The following is a 22,096-nucleotide window of genomic DNA, read 5'->3' as shown; positions in this document are numbered from 1 at the left end:
ATAGTTTACATCGGCCGACCTCGGTGGTGGCGGGTTAAGGCCGCTAATACGAAGGTCGTGAGTTCGAGTTCTACTTCGGTTGTTGCTCCTATCAAGAGCATGGCTCTTCGATCGCATGTAGTACATTGTTAATTGAAAAATCATCCAACGTAAAGGATCTAATTATCTGTTTTCGAGGACTTGTGAAATAAATAAATTATCTGCATAGAAATTTCCGGTGATTAATCCTCGTTTTGAAGTTAGTATCTTGCAGTAGAACTTGTTGAAATTGCTTCATCATTTTGGGTTTCCTTTATGGATTTTTACTCTGAGACGTCAGATGACTTTCCACCTTTTATTTTCTTTATTTGATGAAATTTATTTGTAAACGTAAATGTTATTTAATAATATCACTAAAATTTCTACGAGTCCTATTTCACCAACTTTCGTACAAACACAAGTCAACATTTAGTCCTCATATGATGCTGGGGAATAAGATTTTTTCCATTGATTATTATCATATAACTGTTCACATTACTCAGAGATAGAGATTCAAATCAAAGGTTGGTATCGATAAATGAGGGTAGAGCCTAGAGCTGAAGCATTGGGACGCCCACAATTTAAGTCCTCGAAGTTATGAGCTGGAACAAGGAAAGGAATCAATCCCTACCCTGGATGCGTATTATTCATGCGTCTGTGGATTTGCGCGGGTTAAGCTCTGCTATCGCTTATCTTAACCAACCTACGAATTGAATGGTAGCATAATGACAAAAAACGTTTGTTTGGTCCACAGAATTTTATTGTTAACCCTTAAGAGTGCTGGGGAGAGCTATCGCGCTCTTCCTGTCTCTCGTGAGTCAATATTCCTTTTATTTTAACATTTTTTATTATTACTGAACTCATATTTTTTAAATAAATATTAAATAATATATCAAAAAGGCGAAGCCGCGTACGATGAAATTTTCTTTAAGTTTTTGAATATTTACCTTCTCTTTTATTTGAGGCATAATTTGTTCCTAAACTACTGCAAAATGAACACAAATGCCTCGGAAATTTTGGCATAGTACCTAGTAAATTGGTTGGCTTTCAAAGGATTAATTGAAATAGGTTTCGACAACTAATATAATTTTCATGTATCCTTCCATGAAAAGGGTATACGTTGTGGAAACCTAGGTCGGCTAATGACAAAACTATGTGGGCCATGCAATGTTCTCTGTCGTTATGTTACTTTTAAACGACTACGGAAAATATCGCCGTTTACTCTAATTTCATTTGGGTTGAATCACTGAATGAGTAAAATATAAGTACATCTGCAAAATCTTGACTTTGATTCTCATGTTGATACAAAATTCATCTCGAAATGATGCCTAAATTTCCTCTAGATATGCGGCCGCCAGATCACTTTTCTCTACACAATATTTTACGGGTTTCACTGAGTGATTGAAATATCCACCAGCAAAACTTTGAATTTCATTCTTATTTTGATACAAAATTCATCTTGTGAGAGAACGATGCCTAAATTTTCTCTAGACATGTGGGCACCAGACCATTATACTCTACTCCATTTTTCACGTCAATGGCCAAAGTAAATAATTCCAATTCTCTCTGCTCGTCAGTCCCGGAGGCTCCTGCGGCCATCAAAGTCGTGCCCAGCTCGCCAACGTCGCTGACGCTGAGCTGGCTGCCGCCATCCCGGCCCAACGGCATCCTCACCGCCTACCACATCTACACCAGGGTCCTCGAGGGCGGCAGCGAGCGTACCTCGTACAAGAAGAGGGTTATCGCGGCCCGCACCCGCTACGACGCCACCGACCTGCGGCAGAAGGACGCGTACGAGTTCTGGGTGACAGCGCTCACGAGGGTCGGCGAAGGGCCCAGCACGCGGGTCGTTTACGCCACGCCCTCTTCCAAAGGTACAGGCCCTAATTCTCCGAGTTCTAAAGAGTAACTGTAAAAAATTCAATGATTAAAGTACAGTTGAATAAAATGCTGTTTTCTTTCCTGCATGGGTATGATGCAAGCCAGTTTAGCCCTAGACTCTTTCCTTAGACGCTACACGCGCAAAAATTTAATGCTGGACTCAAATTAATTGATCTCCTTTGGTCTCATCAAGCGTCCTTAGAGGGAAGTAATTAGCATATTATTTAACTACGTCTACAATGCTGATCCGGAATGTCATGACAAGAGGTTTTAACATTTTGAGTAATATTCCACAACTTATAACCGATGATTTCAGGTTTAACTGTGTGAAATTTTTCCATTATGTAGAATGAAAGAATACACTTTGTTAGGTTTACCAATATATTTGTAAAATCACGAACTGGGTTTCATTACATAGTTACATCGTCATGTGCAGCTATCATGCATGCATCTCCTTTTGTATCAAGTCAGGTGCCCCTCTCTCTCCCGGCAGATAGATGTCCTTACTGTCGCACCTTCATTTCTAAGGAAGTGATAAAATCCAATTAATGAAAATCGTTTCCATTTTGTCCGTGGCTGGCAGTCCCCGCGGCCATTCTCTCATTTGGTCAGGTGATCTCAGTCCTGAGGAGGAGTTCAGTGCTGCTTCCATGCATGATTGTCGGATCACCAGAACCCGAGAGGGCTTGGGTGAGCAGTGAGGGGAACCCCATTTCCGGCAGCCATTTCGCCGTCCAGCCTGATGGTGCACTCTTCATCAGCGACGCGCAGAGGAGATACGAGGGAAATTACACATGCACGGCACAGAATTCCGAAGGATCTGACATGATTACCTACACCCTCCGCGTTCAAGGTATGTGGCATCGTCGCGACGATATATGTACGCTCACGAACGGAATATTACAGTGAAAATTAGTCTAAATTTATATGCTCAATATAACTCTATCATTATTGGAGTTGAATAACAATGTACTTATAATGGAGACCATTATACTTAGACTTGATAGGAAGACGAGTTATATTGAGTATTTTTATCTTTGTAGCAATGGGCATAATGTGACTGATTAACCTAATCCTGTATATGAACCTACATTTATTACAGTAATAATAATTGCCGAAGAGTACAAACGTACGTTTTACCATGTAACTCCAGAAAAAGATATATTTGAACCGGAAGTTTCAGTTTTCATTTCTCTCAAGAAGCAGCACCATGATTTTGTTACACCACCATTTGTTCCTGTTTCAGCCAGTCTTTGGATTCTAGTTCCAGTCTTTCACGATAGTTTGTCCTTTATAATTACATAAATATAATTATAATGCTTAAATGGCAATATATTTTTCAGAGCTCAAAAAGTCCATGGATCAGCCACATCCAAAACATTTAATATCTACATTTAAAATTTGTGTTTGGTCTTTTTTTCCTTTGCTTCTCTTAATTTTGCCTGTTCAGTTATTTTGGGATATCAGTGGCCCTTATAATTATTACCACTAGATTTTCTCTTAAAAATCCTGTAACTTCGTAGGGTATTTGACTTTTTATATTCTTCTTTAATTATTCCCATTACACATATGACTTTCGTCATCTGCGTCCTATTTTCTGTCTTCCACTGAAATTAAAACGTACGGAGATATTTTCGTTTATATTATTTTTCTATTTTTTCTTGGGGGTTATTTCTGCAATTTCGCGCACAGAGGTGGCATATTTGGAGATTAGTCCAGCAATGTGCGTGAAATGAGTGATAGCAATAGGTTCACGGATTTTCATTCAAAATGACATACGATGCTTCCATGTCGATTAAAAGATTTTGAGTGGTAAAATAAAATGGGACCTAGCTAAAAGGGAAAATCAGTTGGTTAAAAATCCCAGTATTAATGTAGTTAAGTCATTAATCAAAAACGTCATGGCTCATTTCGGTAACTTTCAACCTAAAATGTATCCTAAGAATTGGTGACCCACATACTCATGTAGGCCGTGCGGGTTGCATGAGTTTAAAAAGTTTTGTTTGCGCACGCAATCAAAATATCCTATTTGCAAACCTTGCGAAAATAAGTACGTACATCAACAGAAGAAGCCCTCCATCTCAAGGCTATATAATAGCTTGAAATACTCTGATGGATTTTCTAAATAAAGGCATGAAGAAAAAGTTGATTTACCAATTTGTGAGGACTATTCTTTTGTCTACTCATAGTTTTCCATTGAAAGTTAACTTTATTGTGCCTACGATCGTCACTCTATATGGCCTTTTTAACTGACGAAGTAACTGTCAGTTATCATATACTTAAAAATTACTTACTCTAATGATCTTAAATAAAGAGCTGCTTGTGCAACACAAGTAGTGTAACACTGAATTAAAGAGTCAAGAAGACTTGCTTGAGCAATCCATTTTTCATAGTCACTTGAATGGTCATTACGTGATCATTTTCGACTTTATGGAAAATAATAATCACAGTGGAAGGCATTGTATGCTCCATATCTACTGTATTCCTGATGTAATAAACCAAAATAATCTTTATTACATTTTATATTTCTCAGTCGCACCATCTGCTCCACACATCTATGTCACATCCACCAGTACTACGTCACTTCACCTGCAGTGGACAGCTGGAGACATGGGAGGAAGTGCGATTCGTGGGTATATACTCAACTACAAGCATGAACCTGGAGAGTGGGAGAAACGAGTATTGCCCCGCAGTGCGACGGGTTACAAGCTGGAGGATTTAGCATGTGGTAGTGAATACCGACTCTACCTAATGGCCTACAATAGTGTGGGTAGCGGGGCACCAAGCGAGACTATAATGGCAGCCACGGATGGGTCACCTCCGGGGAAACCTTTGCAAAGGGAGTTTGTGACGCCCAACACAAGTAGTGTAACACTGAATATGCGCCGGTGGGAAGATAATGGATGTGAAATATCGCATTTTGTTATCGAATACAAAGAGTCTGCTCAAGAAGATTGGATAAAAGGTATTGAGCTTTGTTTTCAGAGGATCCAAATTTAGCTGCACTCTTCCCTAATAATTAAAGATCAGAGGCTTACTTCCTTTATTGCAATACTTGCATTCACTTGTACTCTGACATTGGTTACTCAACCATCCTATAACACTTTTCTCTTCCTGTTTAATGTTTTGGCCTAACTGCCAAATTTATTTCAGCTACTACTCTAGGTTTCTAATTTCTCTTCAATAGATATAACAGAGGTTGGCAGTAAATTAAAAAATCATTTCTTTTATAAAACTTATCAGAAAATACTGAGAAATCCATTGATATTATTTTTCAGTGGATAACAATGTGCTTCCCAAAGATAACTTCCCCATAATGGGACTCTGGCCAGCCACAGAATATGTTGTTCGAGTAACAGCTTTCAACAGTGCTGGGTCAACGGAAGCGGAATACACTTTTGGGACCCTCCCAATTTTTGGTGGTATGTAAAATGTCAATCAAGGGCTAAAATGTAAATCAAGAAGACTTGGTCTGGTCAATTAGTTTTTAAATGGAGTAGCTCAAAATGTAGCCAATAGTATCTTCTGCCACTTAAGGCTATAATAGTTGTCACTAAGTATAACTGTCTCTTTTATAATTTCGTTTAAAAAAATTGCTTAACACTCATTCCACTTTGAGGAACTGCCTCCTATGACACAGAATGTCTACTTATGATTTAGCTGCAAGCTTTGCAAAATATTAAATATGTCAACATTTTAGGAGCCAGAAGTTTCTTGTTCATTGTATGTTCCCTGGAATATCAAACAAAGTTGCCTTTCACAGAATTGTTTGAGAATTGAATCATTCATACCTTTCAGTGTTTCAAAGACCAGAACCATAATATTTGATTTGGCTGATACATACATTCATTAGCTTCTCTACCATTCAAAGAATTACCCCTCCAAAATATATGATGATTTTATGCATATCCATACTTGACATACCTAGTAACCAGGCATGAAAGATTTACTATAGAAATGCAGGGTAATGAAACATTTTCACATTTTTCAAATCTCAAATTTCTCTGTTCATAGCATTTTCCATAATGTTGCAATGTATTAATATATATTTGTTACTTTTTCCAATTTTAGGAACTTTCACTCCAAGCATTGTTGATGTGGACATGGAAGAGGCATCATCATTTTACCTAGACATTGGATTAATAGTTCCAATTGTTATTTCGCTTCTGGCAATCATTGGAGTAACTATAGCAGTCTTCATTTGTATCAGGAGAAGTAAGTAGCCAATATAGTAATTTAAAAGTAGATGCCCTTTTCCTTCCTCACCAAGTCGTTCTGTAATTCTACATGCCTGTGTTTAAAAAAAGGATAAGGATTTCCATTTGGTTTATTAATGTCACCAATAGTTATTTCTATTTATTAGAATTATATGCAGAATTATCAAGTTCTTATGGTATTTTTGTCTACACTTTTTACAAGAAAATCTATGCCTGAATGTGTTGGCACACTAACGTTGAAATCACAATATCACCATTAATCAAATCAAAACGTAGAATAATCCCTTTTTTTCTACATTGACAATGCTTGCTGCTTTCAGAGCCTCCTGCTGAAGTGGAATGTGCTGGAATTGAAGACGGCCAATCCATTGTTTCCATTGACAACAAACAAAATATGGCCCAAAGAGAGCAGTATTATGCCGCTGTTCAAAAGGGTATTCCAACTCCAGTAAGAGATGTCAACACTTTGGAAAGAATACCAGGTAGGCACCTTATTCTCAACTTAAATTAGTTTTTAATGGCAACAACAGAAGTTTTCTTTAGTCTTTAAGTGCATTTTCCATGATCTCTTTTTTCATTTACAATCAATAATTAATACATGCATATTATTTCAACAATGACTCAATTTTATTTTTCAGAATATGCAGAAGATATTTATCCATATGCCACATTTCATGTACAAAGCCAGCAGCAAACATCTTCCCCTGCCCACTTCCAAACCTTTGTTTATCATGATCAGAGACTTGCCGCCATGGAAACCATACCTCTGAAAAGTGTGAGTGGACTGAATGAACTGTAGGCAACCTTTATTGATTGATTTAAATTTATTCAAAGCAAAATTACACTCATCCCAGCTCATTAACATCTTGCTTCAGAAATTATATGAATGCGGTGAAACTACTGCGTCGAAAAAAAAAATTTGCGACTGAATGACGTTCCAAATTTTAGTTGGACTTCTATTTACCTTGAAACATCATTGACAGATCCAAAAGTACTACTACCTATGCGAGTTATTGGTTTGAGATAATCTTCGTTGACCGCACTACTAGCTTTGAAGGAAATTGTTTTCATTTTTTTTCGTATTGTAGAGTCCGCATGATGATTACGCCAAATTAAGGCAGAACAGAAAGAGAAAATGTTTGAGGTCGGAGAGTGAGGACTACGACAGTCTGGGCTCGGATTCAGACACAGAGAGCCAAACCGAGTCTTCCAATCACTTGTATGACCTGGGGCCGAGCGGGGACCGCCTCGCGCATCAAAACGTTCCTCAATGCCACAGTACGTAGCCTGCCATTGTCCAACGCCCCTGTTGCACAGCCCTTCCCCTCCATTACCTGTCCTTCAGAGATGGCTTCCATAGCAGTTTCCAGTCTTAACATCTTGTGCCTATCATGGTGTAAAAACTTCTCTTATGAGATAGGTCACAATGACAGAGTTATATTATTGTTTTGGCTACTGCTGGCATGCATCAGTTTACTCCGTTCATCATGTACTCTCCTAAGTAAATTTGTTTGTCTGTTATTCATTGCTGAGACCAAATCAGCCAACAATTCACCCAACTGATTATGCAGGGGATGGGATGATCCATTGCAAAGATAAAATTTCATTGGTTTTGGTTCTTTTTCAGTCATTTTGACAAAGAACCTCCCTTTTTAATTTAGACATTCTAGTTTAGAAATACTTTTATTTCTATGGTTTATCATTTTTCAATAGTGGAGAAACCTAATAGAATGATTCAGTTTTCATATGAATCATCTTTTTTGTTTTTCCTATTTGTTCACAGTAGATGTGGGACTAGATAATTCAGAGATATGTATTTTAGTTGGCCTTTTTTGATGTGTAAAATGATTAGCCACAAAACTAAGTCTTACCAAGCCTACTATTTTACCTGAAATTTTCAGCTTCTTCTACATAGGAAAATGTGATAATATGGAGAAAAATAATCAAATTTTCCACATGCATTTCCAATAATCATTGCTTATGACAAAAATAATTTAGCTGCATTCCAAATTTTCCTGAAAAAAGAGTAGCCTAGGGCAATTTGATGAAATGATTCAAAAGACAGTTCGTGGCAACTTTAAAACAAAAAACCTGAAAATATGATCATCCCATCCCAGGAGCTTCAGTTGTTGGTTAAGAGTGTTTTTAATAGGAAAATATTTTCTTAATTATGTCTTTTGAGAGTAGATGCTTTTAGTGGTTTACAATTCATAACTAACTGATAATTGCTTTATTTCATAAGCTAAACTTTTAGTTAATCTAATGGCAACTCCTTGTAATGGTAGCATAAAATATTTTGTGTTTTTAATTTCAATTAACTGCTGTAGTGTGCTTTTTTCTCCTTTGTCGTGAATGGGAATGTAAAGCAGAATGCCTATCAAGAAGATAAATATACATATATCAGGTACTCTTAATTTAGGAATATCAATGTGAATTCAGAACTAAAAAGTCAAATGGTTAATAATTTATCAGCTGATATTTTGAGAAAAGTGATTACTGAATTTCTATATCTCTAAGACACAAGCTATATCAACAGATAAAAGGTTTTGTTTCATTTTATTTGCTATAAACAATAATATATATTTCAACCCTGTAACAACCATGAATATTTTAATTTTTTCCCCAATAATACCACAGCTCTGACCCAGTGGCCAATATATTGACTAGGCCTCTTTGGTTGGAGGGGCCCTAGTCATTACACTGGCTGCTGGGGAACAGAAGGGTTGAAACATTCAGTACTATTTGGAAGCCTCCGAAGTTGTTCAGGGTTTCTTTTTAATTTCTTTGTTCTGTCATTTCATCCATTATTTCTAATCATGGTCAAAGATAGTAAGTTTAGCCAGATATGATTCAAAGCCATCAACATTCCTGAATGAATTCCCTCAATAATATATGCACATTAATCAATGGCTGCTGCTACTAGGCATTGCTAATTTAATCAAATCATAAGAATTGTAACCTGTATTTATAAATTATTTGATTTTATGGTGGCAAAATTATGTGATAGAATATTTTTACCAATATCATTTGAGGAACATGAAGATAATATCTAATGCATCAACTATTTACATACATGATCTTGCATTTGATGTTTCTGTTTTCATCATACATATTATATTTTACAGTGACTTGCATGAAGAGAGAAATAAATTTTTTTGTCAATTATACATGCTAAGAGATAGGCTTCATCCCTCTTTGATGCCACTTCTGGTTGGAGGAATCATTGAGAAATGTTATGGTGACATGGAATTAAAATGTATCCCTAGAGAAAATAATTTCCTAGTTCTTGCTGATACCTTTCTAAGACAAATATTTGGAGTTTACTTTAACTGATTCATATTTAAGAAATTCTTGATCATAAATTGATTTTTTATACCTGGAACACCAAGAATTGATCATGTTACAATAGGTCATGATAGATCAGAAATTGAAGAGCAAATGCTTGCCAAGAAAGAGTGAAACTGGTAGGACTCAGATGCATACTAAGTAAACTTTGGCTGTGAATCTTTAAAAAAAAATACATCTGCAATGTGGGAGAAACATAGTTGGCATCAATGTGCATAACTAGATTATATCAACTTTATCAACAGTACAGTCTGATTAATTACTCCACCTCTTGTTGACACTTCTACACCACATATGCTAGAAGTTGAGAAGTATGATTTCTATTTTTCACCTGCTGCTTTACTATAAATTATGATAAATCTTTGCCCATGTAAAACATTTTGCTCATACTTGCTTTACATCTTGCACATTTTAATTGGCAGTTTTATTTATTGTATGTTAATGAATGATATGCTTGTTGAGTGTTTAAAAATGTTGCAGTTAAATTTAAATGTAGGTAAAAAAATACCTCTGAGAAACACTAGCATGCTTTGCTTTCATTCAAATCCATTACGTATTGTGAAGGGGGAGATGGTGATACAGTGTATCCCCTTTTTAGTAAGTACTCTTGATAACAGAGTGGATTGATAGTTAATCATTCACTTGAAGCAACAAAACCTTATTCATTTTGAAATGTTTTTCTTTCTTCATTTTAGTGTCACATTTTACATGACGTCATATTCACCACATAATTAAGTCAACTTTCTCTTTCTTCATTTGGCTCCAACTTGATGTTTCATATTTAATGATCACTGTATACATGAGTTTTTATATATATATATATTATGAGTTGTTCCCTAATCACAACCAAAACTTGCCCATTCTTGGTTCAACTTCTAATAATAACTTATCCTTCCAGACATTTTGCAACCGCCCCCAGAGTCCAGCACTTCCACCGAACCGTCCCCACTCCCTGACCGAAGAAATATGCCCAGATGGGGAATACCCAGGTAAAAAGTAAGACATCTCACTTGTATTTACTAACTGGAGAATGACAGAGTAGTTCAAAAACTGTAGTAATTAGTTGAGTCTCTTATTACTTAGTTAGCTAATAGATATGTATGACCAGCAATGTGACATCTATCATATATTCTTAATGTTTCTTTCAAGGAAACAACTCTCTCTCTAGTTCTCTCCAATGACTGCTGCGTTTTTTCCTCAATCGCCTATTTTCCATGGATTTCTAGGCTGAATTACCAATCAGTGAGTTTAAACACCTGTTAGGACACAATAAGGAAAATAATTACCAAATCATAAACTTGGAAATAATTGGATAAAATGCAATTTTTTTCTGGGACATATTTTGATTAATATGGTGGGATTTTTCCATCAATTGATGGTGAATTCAATGGCAATTTTCTCTTTTAACTATTTATTCTCATGACAGTTTCATTACGCTACATCATTTTCAATCCTGCTTGACCACAGGCTCGTGCAGTAGTTTAGAGTAGACAACCACTTTGCGATGGGTTCGGTTGGATTTGGAATATGATCTCAGCTGACTTTGCACATACTTTTGAAATTTCAAATTTCACAGATATTGTTCCCAGTCACTCAATGTCATCAACGATTAATTATATGCCTTATTTGATTGAAAACCCCATTTTTTTTAACACAGCAACATTTACATGTGTCGATTCTCTGCGCACTGATTCATCATCCGGAAATTATGCTGACTCAAAGTGCGATAGAATTAGCTTTAGGATCAGTTCTCCGGAGGGATTAATATCGTAGAGTGATGGTACACTGTGTATCACTTTACTCCCAGATGAAAGTTTTTCCTTTCCACTTTGCCTTTTCACAGGAAAAAGGAAAGAAAACGGAAAGCAACTTTGCTTTCCAATAGGCTTCGGATGCTTTCTGGCTGGTTTGCATTGAGGCTAGTTCCATTTGGTTGCATTCTGTTTCCTTTCCTACTGACTAAGAATTATTTCAGAGTATAAATGTGACTAAGCTGCCTCTGATTGCTTTCCCTTTGAACCATTGGCAGGCAGTCTGAAAGCTACCTATGGAAAGCAATTGGAAAGGGTGAGGGAAGCAGAATTTTTTCATCTGAATGAGCAGTGAAAGGATGAGAGATCAGATGGAGAAAACCTTATGCTAGGAAAAAATCCCGTCTCTGCAGTAAGATTTCTCCATCTTGTCCCCCCCTCTCCATTGCTTTCACACAAAAGCACAAGACCGAGCTCAGCAAACTCAAAAACATGCAGTGTATTATACAGTTGTAGCAACACGAGGCTTCCAAAAGCCTCTTTCCATAAAATATATGGAATAATGCACGATAATATGACATTCCAAGTGTGTGTATATCAACTAATGAGCAATATGTATAAAAACTAATGAGCAATGATAAATCTGAAATGAATTTTTAAGTATACCGGGACTAGCCACGGTGATAACTTTTACGGGAGTCACCCGCAATGCACAATTGTGCGAAAAATCCACAGAGAAAAAATCATTCGCCTTGACCGGGATTCGAACCCGGATCCCTCGATTTCCTCGGAGTCGGAAATCGAGGGATCCGGGTTCGAATCCCGGTCAAGGCGAATGATTTTTTCTCTGTGGATTTTTCGCACAAATCTGAAATGCTTAAACCAGTCATCGGATTAGTTGTACACATTGATGGAGTGATTTTGAAAGATAAATTGATAGTAGAGTAATCACAAACATACTTTCCGTAGATAATAGAATTGGTACGGGGGTGATTTTATAGTTAAAGCTTATTAAGAGCAATATTGTTGCATATAAAAAGAAGAGGCTTTATGCTTTACAATCCATGCATCTAAAAAAAAGCTAATAAGTGTATGTACACAAATATGCAAAAACAATAAATGCCATCTTAACCTCAGCATGGCCACATGACTAAAGGGCACAGTAGCACTAAAATAAAAATACCTTTTATTTGCCGGAGGGTTATATGAGAGAAAATCCTACATTGTCAGACACATTGACATGTTAATAGTATGGTCACAATAATCCCTTTGATAGCATATGAAGCTTATCCAGTAACCTTGCCATGTCAAAGCTCATCACAAGACTTTTGGATGATTTGGTCCCATAATCTATGATGATAAACAAATGTCTTTTTTGCGATGAATTTCCCACACATGTCGCAGCTGTAGATGCTGCCTACTAACTGCTTTCAAGAATGCTGTCTTCTTGGCTAAACTTCACTCTTAATTGAGAGACAACTATGGCACTTACCTAAAAAGGGGAAACTGATTGACATAGGGTCAACAAATATTTTAATTTTGGACTTTGATTTCTCTACGGTCATTTTTCTACATGACATTACAAATTATGAACTAAGTAATAGTTTTTTCTGATGATTCTTGCCTATTCTACTTTTAACTTACATTCTCAGTTTGAGGACACTGTTTTTATGGCACTCATCCATTACATTTCCACTACAGTTATATTTTTATACTTTTCAGTATTTGAACTTGAGTATGTCACTTGGACAAAGGCTAGGATTTGGTCAAATCTCACAGCACACACTTTCTTAAAAATACTAAACAATTGGAAACCTTTCAAGTTTCAAAAAGGAAATACCTCTTGCTCTCTTGATTATGCATCCCATTTACCTTCATCCAACTCCATGCATTCAAACACCTAGAATAGGGGAAGAGAAAAATAACAAGAATCTCATATAAATTCCTATGTTTGAATAAACTATCGATCTTCTCATACTCTTTTCCAAGCTCATTACATGCTCTGTGATTAATTCTTTTAATTTCAATTTGTTTCTTGTAGAAGATGTTGAGCAAACACCCTGATTCAGCATGAAACAGAACAGTGCATGGTGCTTAGAAGTACACCATTAAAAAAGGAGGCAAGTGTTCCTTACCCTAATCTTTTCAGCACTATTTCCTCCACTACCAAACATATCTGCATACCTATAATGAACATACAATGTGACTCAAAAAAACATTCAAGAGATGAGCCAATCACATGATCTGAAAATAGCCTAAGATGATGAGAAAGATCATCAGCTTCCCCCAAAGCAATCAATCTCATCTCAATTCGATCCTCTTTTTTTTCCTCACACAAACTATCATTACATAAACAATTATTCCTGTAGCTGTACAATGGTGATTATATTCCTGTGAGAAGATAAAGAATTAATTTTAGACTATAATCCTCTGTACCCTCAGATTAATGGATTGGTTATCATTTTTCATTGGGTGGAAAACAAACTCAAATAGGATAAGGCACTCATTATTTTCCCATGAAATTTATTCATTGAAATTCTCAATGAAGTTGAGCCCATTGTTTTTTCTCTAAAATCCTCCACCCAATATGATATTCTTGCATTAGTCCCCAACCTATTTGCAAGTTGTACCATAAAAGGAACAATGCTAACGAGACAAGTGCAAAGTTAAGACACTTTTGACAACACATATTTCACCTTAATTCACTTTGCTATCATAGTAACAATTCTCATGCATGCTCTAACTACTTATTCCAATAGTGATGCACATCATCAGTGGAAGCAATCCGGTGCACTTTTAGTGAATGATTTATCCACTCGAGGGAATCTTAAACTTCCACAAAAACACCTTGTATTGCCTAATTGTCACTCTTATCAAATCTTAACAGGTTTTGGAGAATCCATGGAAAATATGAATGAATGAAGAAATTTTAGGAATATTTTACAAATCTGTAGTGGTTCATAAATTTCAGTTCTGTGAGTCACAGTGGAATTGGAGCTTGAGCTAGTTTTCCGAACGATTAATATCAATCAGCGGTGAAACCAGGACTTGGCTTTGGGTTGGTTGGATCAGTCTGAATAGCACACACACTGGATATAAATACGTGAAATTTTGCATTATTGCATGAATTTTTAGGGTTTGGGAGGGGGGGGGGGAGAGAGGGGAGAAGAGTCTTCTGGGAACAATCTAAAGCTTCAAAGTCAATGGCAAGTTTGACTTCACTATCACAGGACAAGGCATTCATCAACAATGGTCTTGGCCCCCACTACCTGAAAAATTTTTTGGTCAATTTTGGCATTGGGCAATCAGGTCAAGGTAGCAGATTTGACAGTAAGAACACCTGTCTGATTTTTGTTTGAATGCAAGTTTCAGGTCCGTGAATATATTGAAAGTTCACCACTCTAATGTATGTTGAAAGTAGCATACTTCACAGTATATTGCTAATAAGTCCCTCTCATATGGACAGAGGAAGTGAGTAGCCAGGACAGGCTTGTAGGGTTACACTCCTGAGGGCTGGGTCTGTGAGTCCAAGACTTTTCACCCACACACCTCAGGAAGGGAAGGAGGGAGAAAGGAAAAAAGGACAGGAGGCGCCACTGTGATGAGAGCCTGATGATGCCTCCAGGGAAAGGCTAGGGATGGAAGGAGTAGGATAGGAAAATCCCAATGCCATCATTGGGGCAGCGTGGGCCACTACTAGCGAAACCATAATTTGATGTTTCAACAGAAAGAAAATATTTTCCGATGGAGAAGAAAAACCCTACCATTAGCCATAGATTGTTATATGGACAGTGGAAACGAAACCCTAGGGCGGACTTGCAGGGATACACTCCTGGGGCAGGGACTGTAAGCGCTAGCTTTTCTCCTCTGCACCCAGAAGGGGGAGGAGAGGAAGGAGAAAGGAAGGAGGCGCCGCCGCCATGAGAGCCCGATCACGCCTCCGGGGAGGGGATAGGGAAGGAAGGGAAGGGACGAGGAATCCCGCACCGTCACAAAGGCGGGCGGATCCTACTAACAGCGAAACCAAGCGAAACGCAATTAATGTTCTACCAATCCCAGTGGATTTTCCTATGAGGAAGAAAAATCCATCGATCGAATCGGTAGATATTGTTATATGGACAGTGGGAACGAAACCCTTAGGACGGGCTCGCGGGATACACTCCTGGAGCAGGGACTATAAGCGATCAGCTTTTTTCCTCTGCCACCAGAAGGGGAAGGACGGGAAGGAACAAGGAAAGGAGGCGCCGCCGCGATGAGAGCCCGACGACGCCTCCAGGGGAAGGACGGGGAAGGAAGGGAGGGGACGAGGAATCCTGCACCGTCACAAGGCGGGCAGGTCCTACCATCAGCGAAACCAAGCTTACGCAATTAATATGCAACCAATTTTAGTAGATTTTCCTATGAGGAAGAAAAATCTATCGATCAAATCGGTAGATCGGTTATATGGACAGTAGCTCTTCTCCGGAGCATTAAGTTTCTTAAAAAAAAAAAGAAAAAAAAAATACCCAATGGTTTCTAACCAGTTTCCGTAAGTTGCTGTAGAACTGCCCCCAGGGTAAAATCAGAGGTGTTGGATAAGGAGCCTTGGGGAGGGAGGGTGCAGGGTGGGCTAGGAGGGCAAAGTTGGAGTCTTTGGAATTCTGCAATGAGATTTTCATGGCCCAAATATATACACTTGATTGATTTAGAACAATTAGTGAATGATGACTGAAAGTTCAAGCATATATTTTGCATGCTCTTCAATAGGGTAGTTTCCTTCATCAAAGAAAACGAAAGGCATTGATTGCGATTCGTTACCCACCATTAGTGTATTCAAAATACACAAATTATTTGGTTTTTGAAATACCGGTTTAGACGAATGGCAAGGGTCAAATTTTATCCTCATTTGAAAAAGGCCAGATTGGCGCCCATGCGATTCCACTCCGCATGACGTCACAGGGACCTAGTTTCTACACGAGAGGATAGGAGTTATGCATCGTCTGAGGTTAGCAATGCATGCATGAGGCACAGAGCTCAGGGAAACATGTCTTAATAATCACCTATTAAAACTGGCTAATGTCGGAAAGTTTTCTTCGTTTGATAAGGTATTAATAAACCTTTTTTAAGCCAAGCGCTACCGTTCAGGAAGGTACTCAGCTATCCGCTAGCATCCTGCGACGTATCAGAGCTAAGCCTCGCCTCAAGGTCACGTCACCGGGCGGGAGGGGGAACCAGAAATACGACGTACGGAGATATTTCCCGACATTCATACTTAAGCGTCGCGTTTTCGCGCGCTTGAAATTTTTCTCTTTTCATTTCATCGCGAAAAATAGATGTTGTAATTTAAAAATCTAAAAGCGCGAAATTCGTACTCCAGGAGTAATAATATTTCGATTAAGGCAATAAAAAAATAATAGGAAACCACCCTATTTGAGCACAGCCGCATAATGATAAAATGTTAACCCAGTCATGCACTGCCATGTGGAATCTAATGTAACTTAAAATCACAAATCGATGAGCCGCAATGTGACTTCTCACTGGACCATATTTATGGCAAATGTTGCATAATAGCATGATTGGGATTGGTAGTGAACATGATAAACATTCTTTACATAAGAGCTGAATACCAAAAGTAGTTAACCCAATCACATCCACAAGCATACTGGTACGTGGCCTAAAGCTGTCCACAAACACCAAAAGTGTACTGGTACACAGAATGCATAGTGATATCTATCAGTTGATTCTGCTGCTATCTTACGAGTTTTGTAGTAAATTTTTGGCCAAATAGTTAGTAGCTCCCGTCTGGTGGCTATTTAGAAAAGTTTTTCCCTTGCAAATCGCCTTAAAAATATTTAGACTACAACCTCAAACCACAACTTCAAATGTGAGAGCAGCTAACTCTTAACAACAAATCAAAATTTGGTCAAAATCAGTCAACAAATACTCAATTAAATGTCTTAAGGCCGTTTTACACAGGGCATGTACGTGCACAATCTGCCATGTGTATGAAGGCGCAGTCAAATTGCATCCTGTAAAGAGGTGAATTGCTTGAACACATGTGAGAATGCATGGACGTGAGATGGCAAAATAGGCCCTGTTCTAATTTCATTCATGCATTCGCGCAATTCCGTGCCATTTTAGAAATGAATGCAGTTCTAACCCGTGCAATTCCGTGCTCTATGTAAAACGGCCTTTATTGAAACCAACACTACAAATGTCTTCAAATTTTCAAAAGACAGCAGCGTTTGGGGTTGATTTAAATCCCAGGAGATGGATGCAAATAGGTTAATATATGTACTCTATAAATGATTGAGCTATTGTTCAAATTTACATTAATTTTAATTGAATCATGCAAATGACATGTTCAATGAAAAGAGAATTAGATACGTACAATGAACAGTTGTAGATAAAAATTAATAGAACTTTCAATGATGTTGATTAATGTAGAATTTTTGGATTGTGAATCCAGCACATTTTTAAGATCCATAACCTTGCCTGACAAGCTTGGGAGACCAATTCTTTTCTTAAAGCAAATCTCCAGAGATGATTACGGCAAATCACCTCAGTAGGCATTAATAACCATAGATAAATATATCCTGAGCCATTTAGGGACAGGTTACCCTATTTTCCACAAATATTTAATTCAAATCTATTCTTAGCCCTTAAGTAGTTTTAGTAGCATGAAACAATTTTTTGCCTCCAACATTATCTTTAAAATTATTATTTTTAGAATTTTCATCATATGACTTTAATCAGGGCTCCTAGATTGTGGTAAATAAAAACTTCAAAAAGTGGTGTAAAAAGGGCCAAAAATCGCTACGAAGATAGTTTTCAACAAGACTACATAAAATCGTTAAATAAAACCTAACCCATAAGCAAAATGGAATTTTTAATGATATACATGCGCTTGTAATGGCAGAGGAGAGGTCTGTAGAAGTAAAATGTATGGGTCATGTCTCTGCGGTGCAGGGTTATACCCCGAGGGGTAGATATTATTGAAGTGGACCATATCTCACTAATGTAAAGATACAGGTCAAGAGAATACAAAATTTGGTCCTCAAGGTCATTTATTTCATCTTTTCCATACACATGGTAATTTTTCACTCCCAAAAACTCAATTCTGGGTCCTACATTGCTTGGGGCCATCGAAGTTACCTTACTATATTTTAGCCTGAAAATGTAAACTTCTTCGTGATGTATGGAGATCAGGAAATTATCACTCACTCAGTGATTTTACTCAGTGAGTGAATATGTATCACTTATTCAAGGCTGGGGAGCCAGTTCCTTTCCCACTGAAACCTTCGAGAATTTTGATTTGAGGTGCCTGAAGGTTTCACCTGGGATTTGAAACTGGCACTCCTCGATTAGCAAACAAGCACTCAACCCACTTCATCACCATGTTTCCCTTTTTGTTCATCACTTTTCTCAAAGATAAAAAATTATGGCCAACCTCATACTAATCATAAATATTTGCGAAAACCTCATAGTTCATGCTTTTCTATTTTTTCAAGTGGTATACTGAGCTTAGTAAATGCCTCTTTTAAATCGTATCTGCTGTTTTATTTTTGTGAGGAGGAGTGACATCAGTTTTGTGAATGGTTCAGCTGCTTGGAAATCTTTCTTGCTTGTGTTTACAGATTTCGTCAGGTGCTACAACCATTCTAGTTGTCTATCCTAGTGCTACATAATTTATTTTATATCAGATATGTAATACACTAGCATATTCATCAGCACGATTAAATAAGAGGACAATGTGAACATTTGATTCAATACTTACCATCTTGCTCAGGCCCAAGTGAATGCATGGGATATGCTCTCTGAGCACTAACACCAGTACATAGGTGAGCCATTTCAGTGAGCACTGAGCCATTTCTTGCACTATTTTTTCAGCCTTGAGCAGTTTGTATAGAGAGAATAGAGAGCATTATTTGTGGCATACTGATACCGATTATTGCCTCATTTGATGGGAATTTTAGGATGACGTAAAGCGGCAGCATCAAGAATTCAGTGTTTAATCCGTGGTTTGAACTTATATTGTGGAATTGGTCCAAACCACACTCATTTGTGGTTTGAAATTTTAAAAGAAGTTAAACTATTGACAAAATCTTTCCAAATTAATCTTTTCCCCATTAAAGATGAATAGGTATATGCGTCTGGACGTTTCTCGACCCGGGAGACGAAAGCTGCAAATTTTCGTCGGAGATTTTCCTATGCAGGTGAACAAATGTCAACAATATACATTTCCTAGCTCTCCCCCTTTTATGACGGTCGCGGCTGTACGATGACTTTGTTTCGGGACCTAGCACTGTGGGGCTTCAGCTTTACCTTCAAAATCCGGAGCAGGTACCTAGACCCCAAGTCTTATATTACCCCTCTTAGCGGTAAGGGACCACAGTCAAACAATTGTTTATCCAGTCATTTTGCAGAATAAGTATTTGTTTCTCAAAAAATATAAACTAAGAATTGAATTATTTGTCTTTTGAGCAGCGTTTACAATTTTTAAATGAAATTCTACGATAAATATTAACTTATATATCGATTTCAGTATAAACATCAACATGGAAATTGTTACTGCATTAAATGCGTTAATATGGATGGTAAAGCTTCATTCAAAATTTGACAATTCTCATTTTGAAAATGGCCAGATTGGCGCCCATGCGATGCCACTCTACGTGATGTCACAGGGACCTAGTTTCTATACCAGTAGATAGCAGTTTTAGATCGCTTGAGATTACCAATGCATGCATGAGGCACAGAGCTCAGGGAAACATCTCTTAATAATCACGTATTAAAACTGCCTACGGTCGGAGAGTTTCCTTCGTTTGATAAGGTAATAATAATCCTTATTTAAACCAAGCGCTAACTGCTAGCAGCCTGCCTCTCAGCGGCGCACATATCCTCGCCCCAAAGTGACCTCACACGGTGGTAGCAGGAACCAGAATGACGTCACACATACTTTTCCCAGCATTCATACTTAGCCGTCGCATTTTAGCATGCTTGAAATTTTTCACTTTTCATTTAATTGCGAAAGATAGATATCATCATTTAAAAATCTATAAGTGTGAGATGCATACTCCAGGGGTAACAATCTTTCGATTTAGGCAATAAAAATATTAGGAAACCACCCTATTGTCCACATAGCTAATTCATATAAAAGAAGCATGATTGACCACGAACCAATGCCGCTGGTAGGGTTATAAACCCCATAAGGAGGGAGCCAACTACCCTTGGAGTCTGAGATAATGCAGAGTCCCCGCTAGGAAGGGTCGCAAAAGGTTAGTGCTGAGAGTGTATGATTATCCGCAACACCCTTCTTATCGAATGCCCTGCAAAAATGCTCCGTACATAGGGGACTGAAGAATCTCTTGGGGCTCAGTACAGCAGTCATGCTAAGGCGAGAATTCCACCGTTTCGAAAGGGTTGAGGAAAAAGCCATTACATATATATGCCAAAAACCCTAAAAATTATGAAAAAATTGAAACTAAGCTTAAATGCAAAAATTTGTGTTCATGAAAATCAAGGAGCCCTGACTATAACTATGAATTTTTTAATGCTGTAAAGTGTTGATCATAAACATATATGATGTACATACTTTGAATGAGTTTTGTTTATTTAGGATAATTTAGCATTGAATTTTTTCCCCAGGGCATGAAAATAATTGATAACATTTCAATGTCTTTGTAGCCATGGCCGCTCAGGACGGAGGGGCAGGCGAGCAAGTAACAGAAGCACTCTATCTGAAGAGACTAGCTTTGGGTTCCCAGCAAGGCTGGAGCCGCCATCTGGATTCTCCGATGGGCTCGAGTTGAGTGAAGCTGAGTGTGACCGAGACACACTGAGACACCTCAAAGGGAATCTCAAGTCCAGTAGCCCAATGCCTTGTTCCATGAAGGGAAGTAGCAGAGGGCATGTCAGTGAAGGGGATACTGGAAATACCCCTTTAGGAGTTCCAGGAGGAGGGATTATACATGAACAGAGACAGAGGAACTTCACAATAGCTGTGTGATTCCCTAAACTATGTGTGAGACTTCTTGCTGTTAAACTCTTCAATGGAAGTGAGTTTGTTAAGGTTCTAAAGCAGTGCCAGATCTCCTGGATAGACCCGAGTTAAATGATGTTTCCAAAGAAGCATTGGGCAGAGGAAGATAGTCCTGACTCAAAAGTCTGGTTTCAAAGATGAGTAGGCAATCAGCATATTTTTTTTCGACAACTTCTACCTGGAATTATTCAGTGCATATGAGGTTATATTCTTAAGGCCAATTACTGATATGAAAGTTTAAGGCCTCGATGTATTTATGTTACTTGATTGTGCTTGATGATGCCACATTCCTGTGTGACTATACCTACTGTATGAAAAAGCCATATCACTGGTAGTACTTGTTTAGCTTTTGTATGATGCTCAGAAACGTGAAATCATTTGTGATCAAAATAATCTTCCTGTCATGTATTCCTACAATATGGTGCAGTAATGTGCGAGATGCATCACTCAAAGATTTAAGTTCTCATCATCATAATAATTACTGCATATTACATTCACTCATTTTGAAATGGATTTTTTGAGGAGGGAATAATTTATTTGCATTGACACCATTTTCCAATGCTTTTGTTATGCATGCTATTTGTGATCATTTGGAGCCCTAAGTGTTCATGCAAAATGGTAACATAAATGGCAAATGAAATTTACATGAAGACCAGAACTTACCAACCTAGGTAAATAAAATAATGTTTGAAGATACAATAGAGTCGAATGCCTAGAAATGCTCATATTTTATCCAACTATCTGAGAAACGATAAATAATTTTCCATTGAAACAATAATTGCCGTTCAAAATGAAAATGAGAATTATCAAAAAAAGAGCAATTCGCCGAAATCAAAAATTAATTACTTATCAAAGCTAATTTTAAT

The 22,096-nt window shown here is 37.7% G+C and overlaps 1 protein-coding gene across 1 annotated transcript in view; it reads left to right on the top strand.

Moving 5' to 3' along the window:
• The window catches only part of LOC124171311 (Down syndrome cell adhesion molecule-like protein Dscam2), a 436,269-nt gene extending 414,736 nt beyond the window's left edge, over nt 1-21,533 (top strand). The window contains exons 21-30 of the mRNA XM_046550458.1: nt 1,596-1,892; nt 2,483-2,752; nt 4,433-4,864; nt 5,178-5,321; nt 5,971-6,114; nt 6,437-6,598; nt 6,755-6,891; nt 7,205-7,394; nt 10,360-10,450; nt 20,876-21,533. Coding sequence (XP_046406414.1) covers nt 1,596-1,892; nt 2,483-2,752; nt 4,433-4,864; nt 5,178-5,321; nt 5,971-6,114; nt 6,437-6,598; nt 6,755-6,891; nt 7,205-7,394; nt 10,360-10,450; nt 20,876-21,197 — 2,189 coding nt within the window. The 3' untranslated portion in view covers nt 21,198-21,533. The remainder of the gene's footprint in view (nt 1-1,595; nt 1,893-2,482; nt 2,753-4,432; nt 4,865-5,177; nt 5,322-5,970; nt 6,115-6,436; nt 6,599-6,754; nt 6,892-7,204; nt 7,395-10,359; nt 10,451-20,875) is intronic.
• The last annotated feature ends 563 nt before the right edge of the window (nt 21,534-22,096 follow it).

The sequence above is a fragment of the Ischnura elegans genome, chromosome X, assembly GCF_921293095.1.
Source record: "Ischnura elegans chromosome X, ioIscEleg1.1, whole genome shotgun sequence".
In the NCBI taxonomy this organism is placed as follows: Eukaryota; Metazoa; Arthropoda; class Insecta; order Odonata; family Coenagrionidae; genus Ischnura; species Ischnura elegans.
Note: the sequence above shows the minus strand (reverse complement) of the source record. Positions and strands in the feature narration are given on the sequence as shown.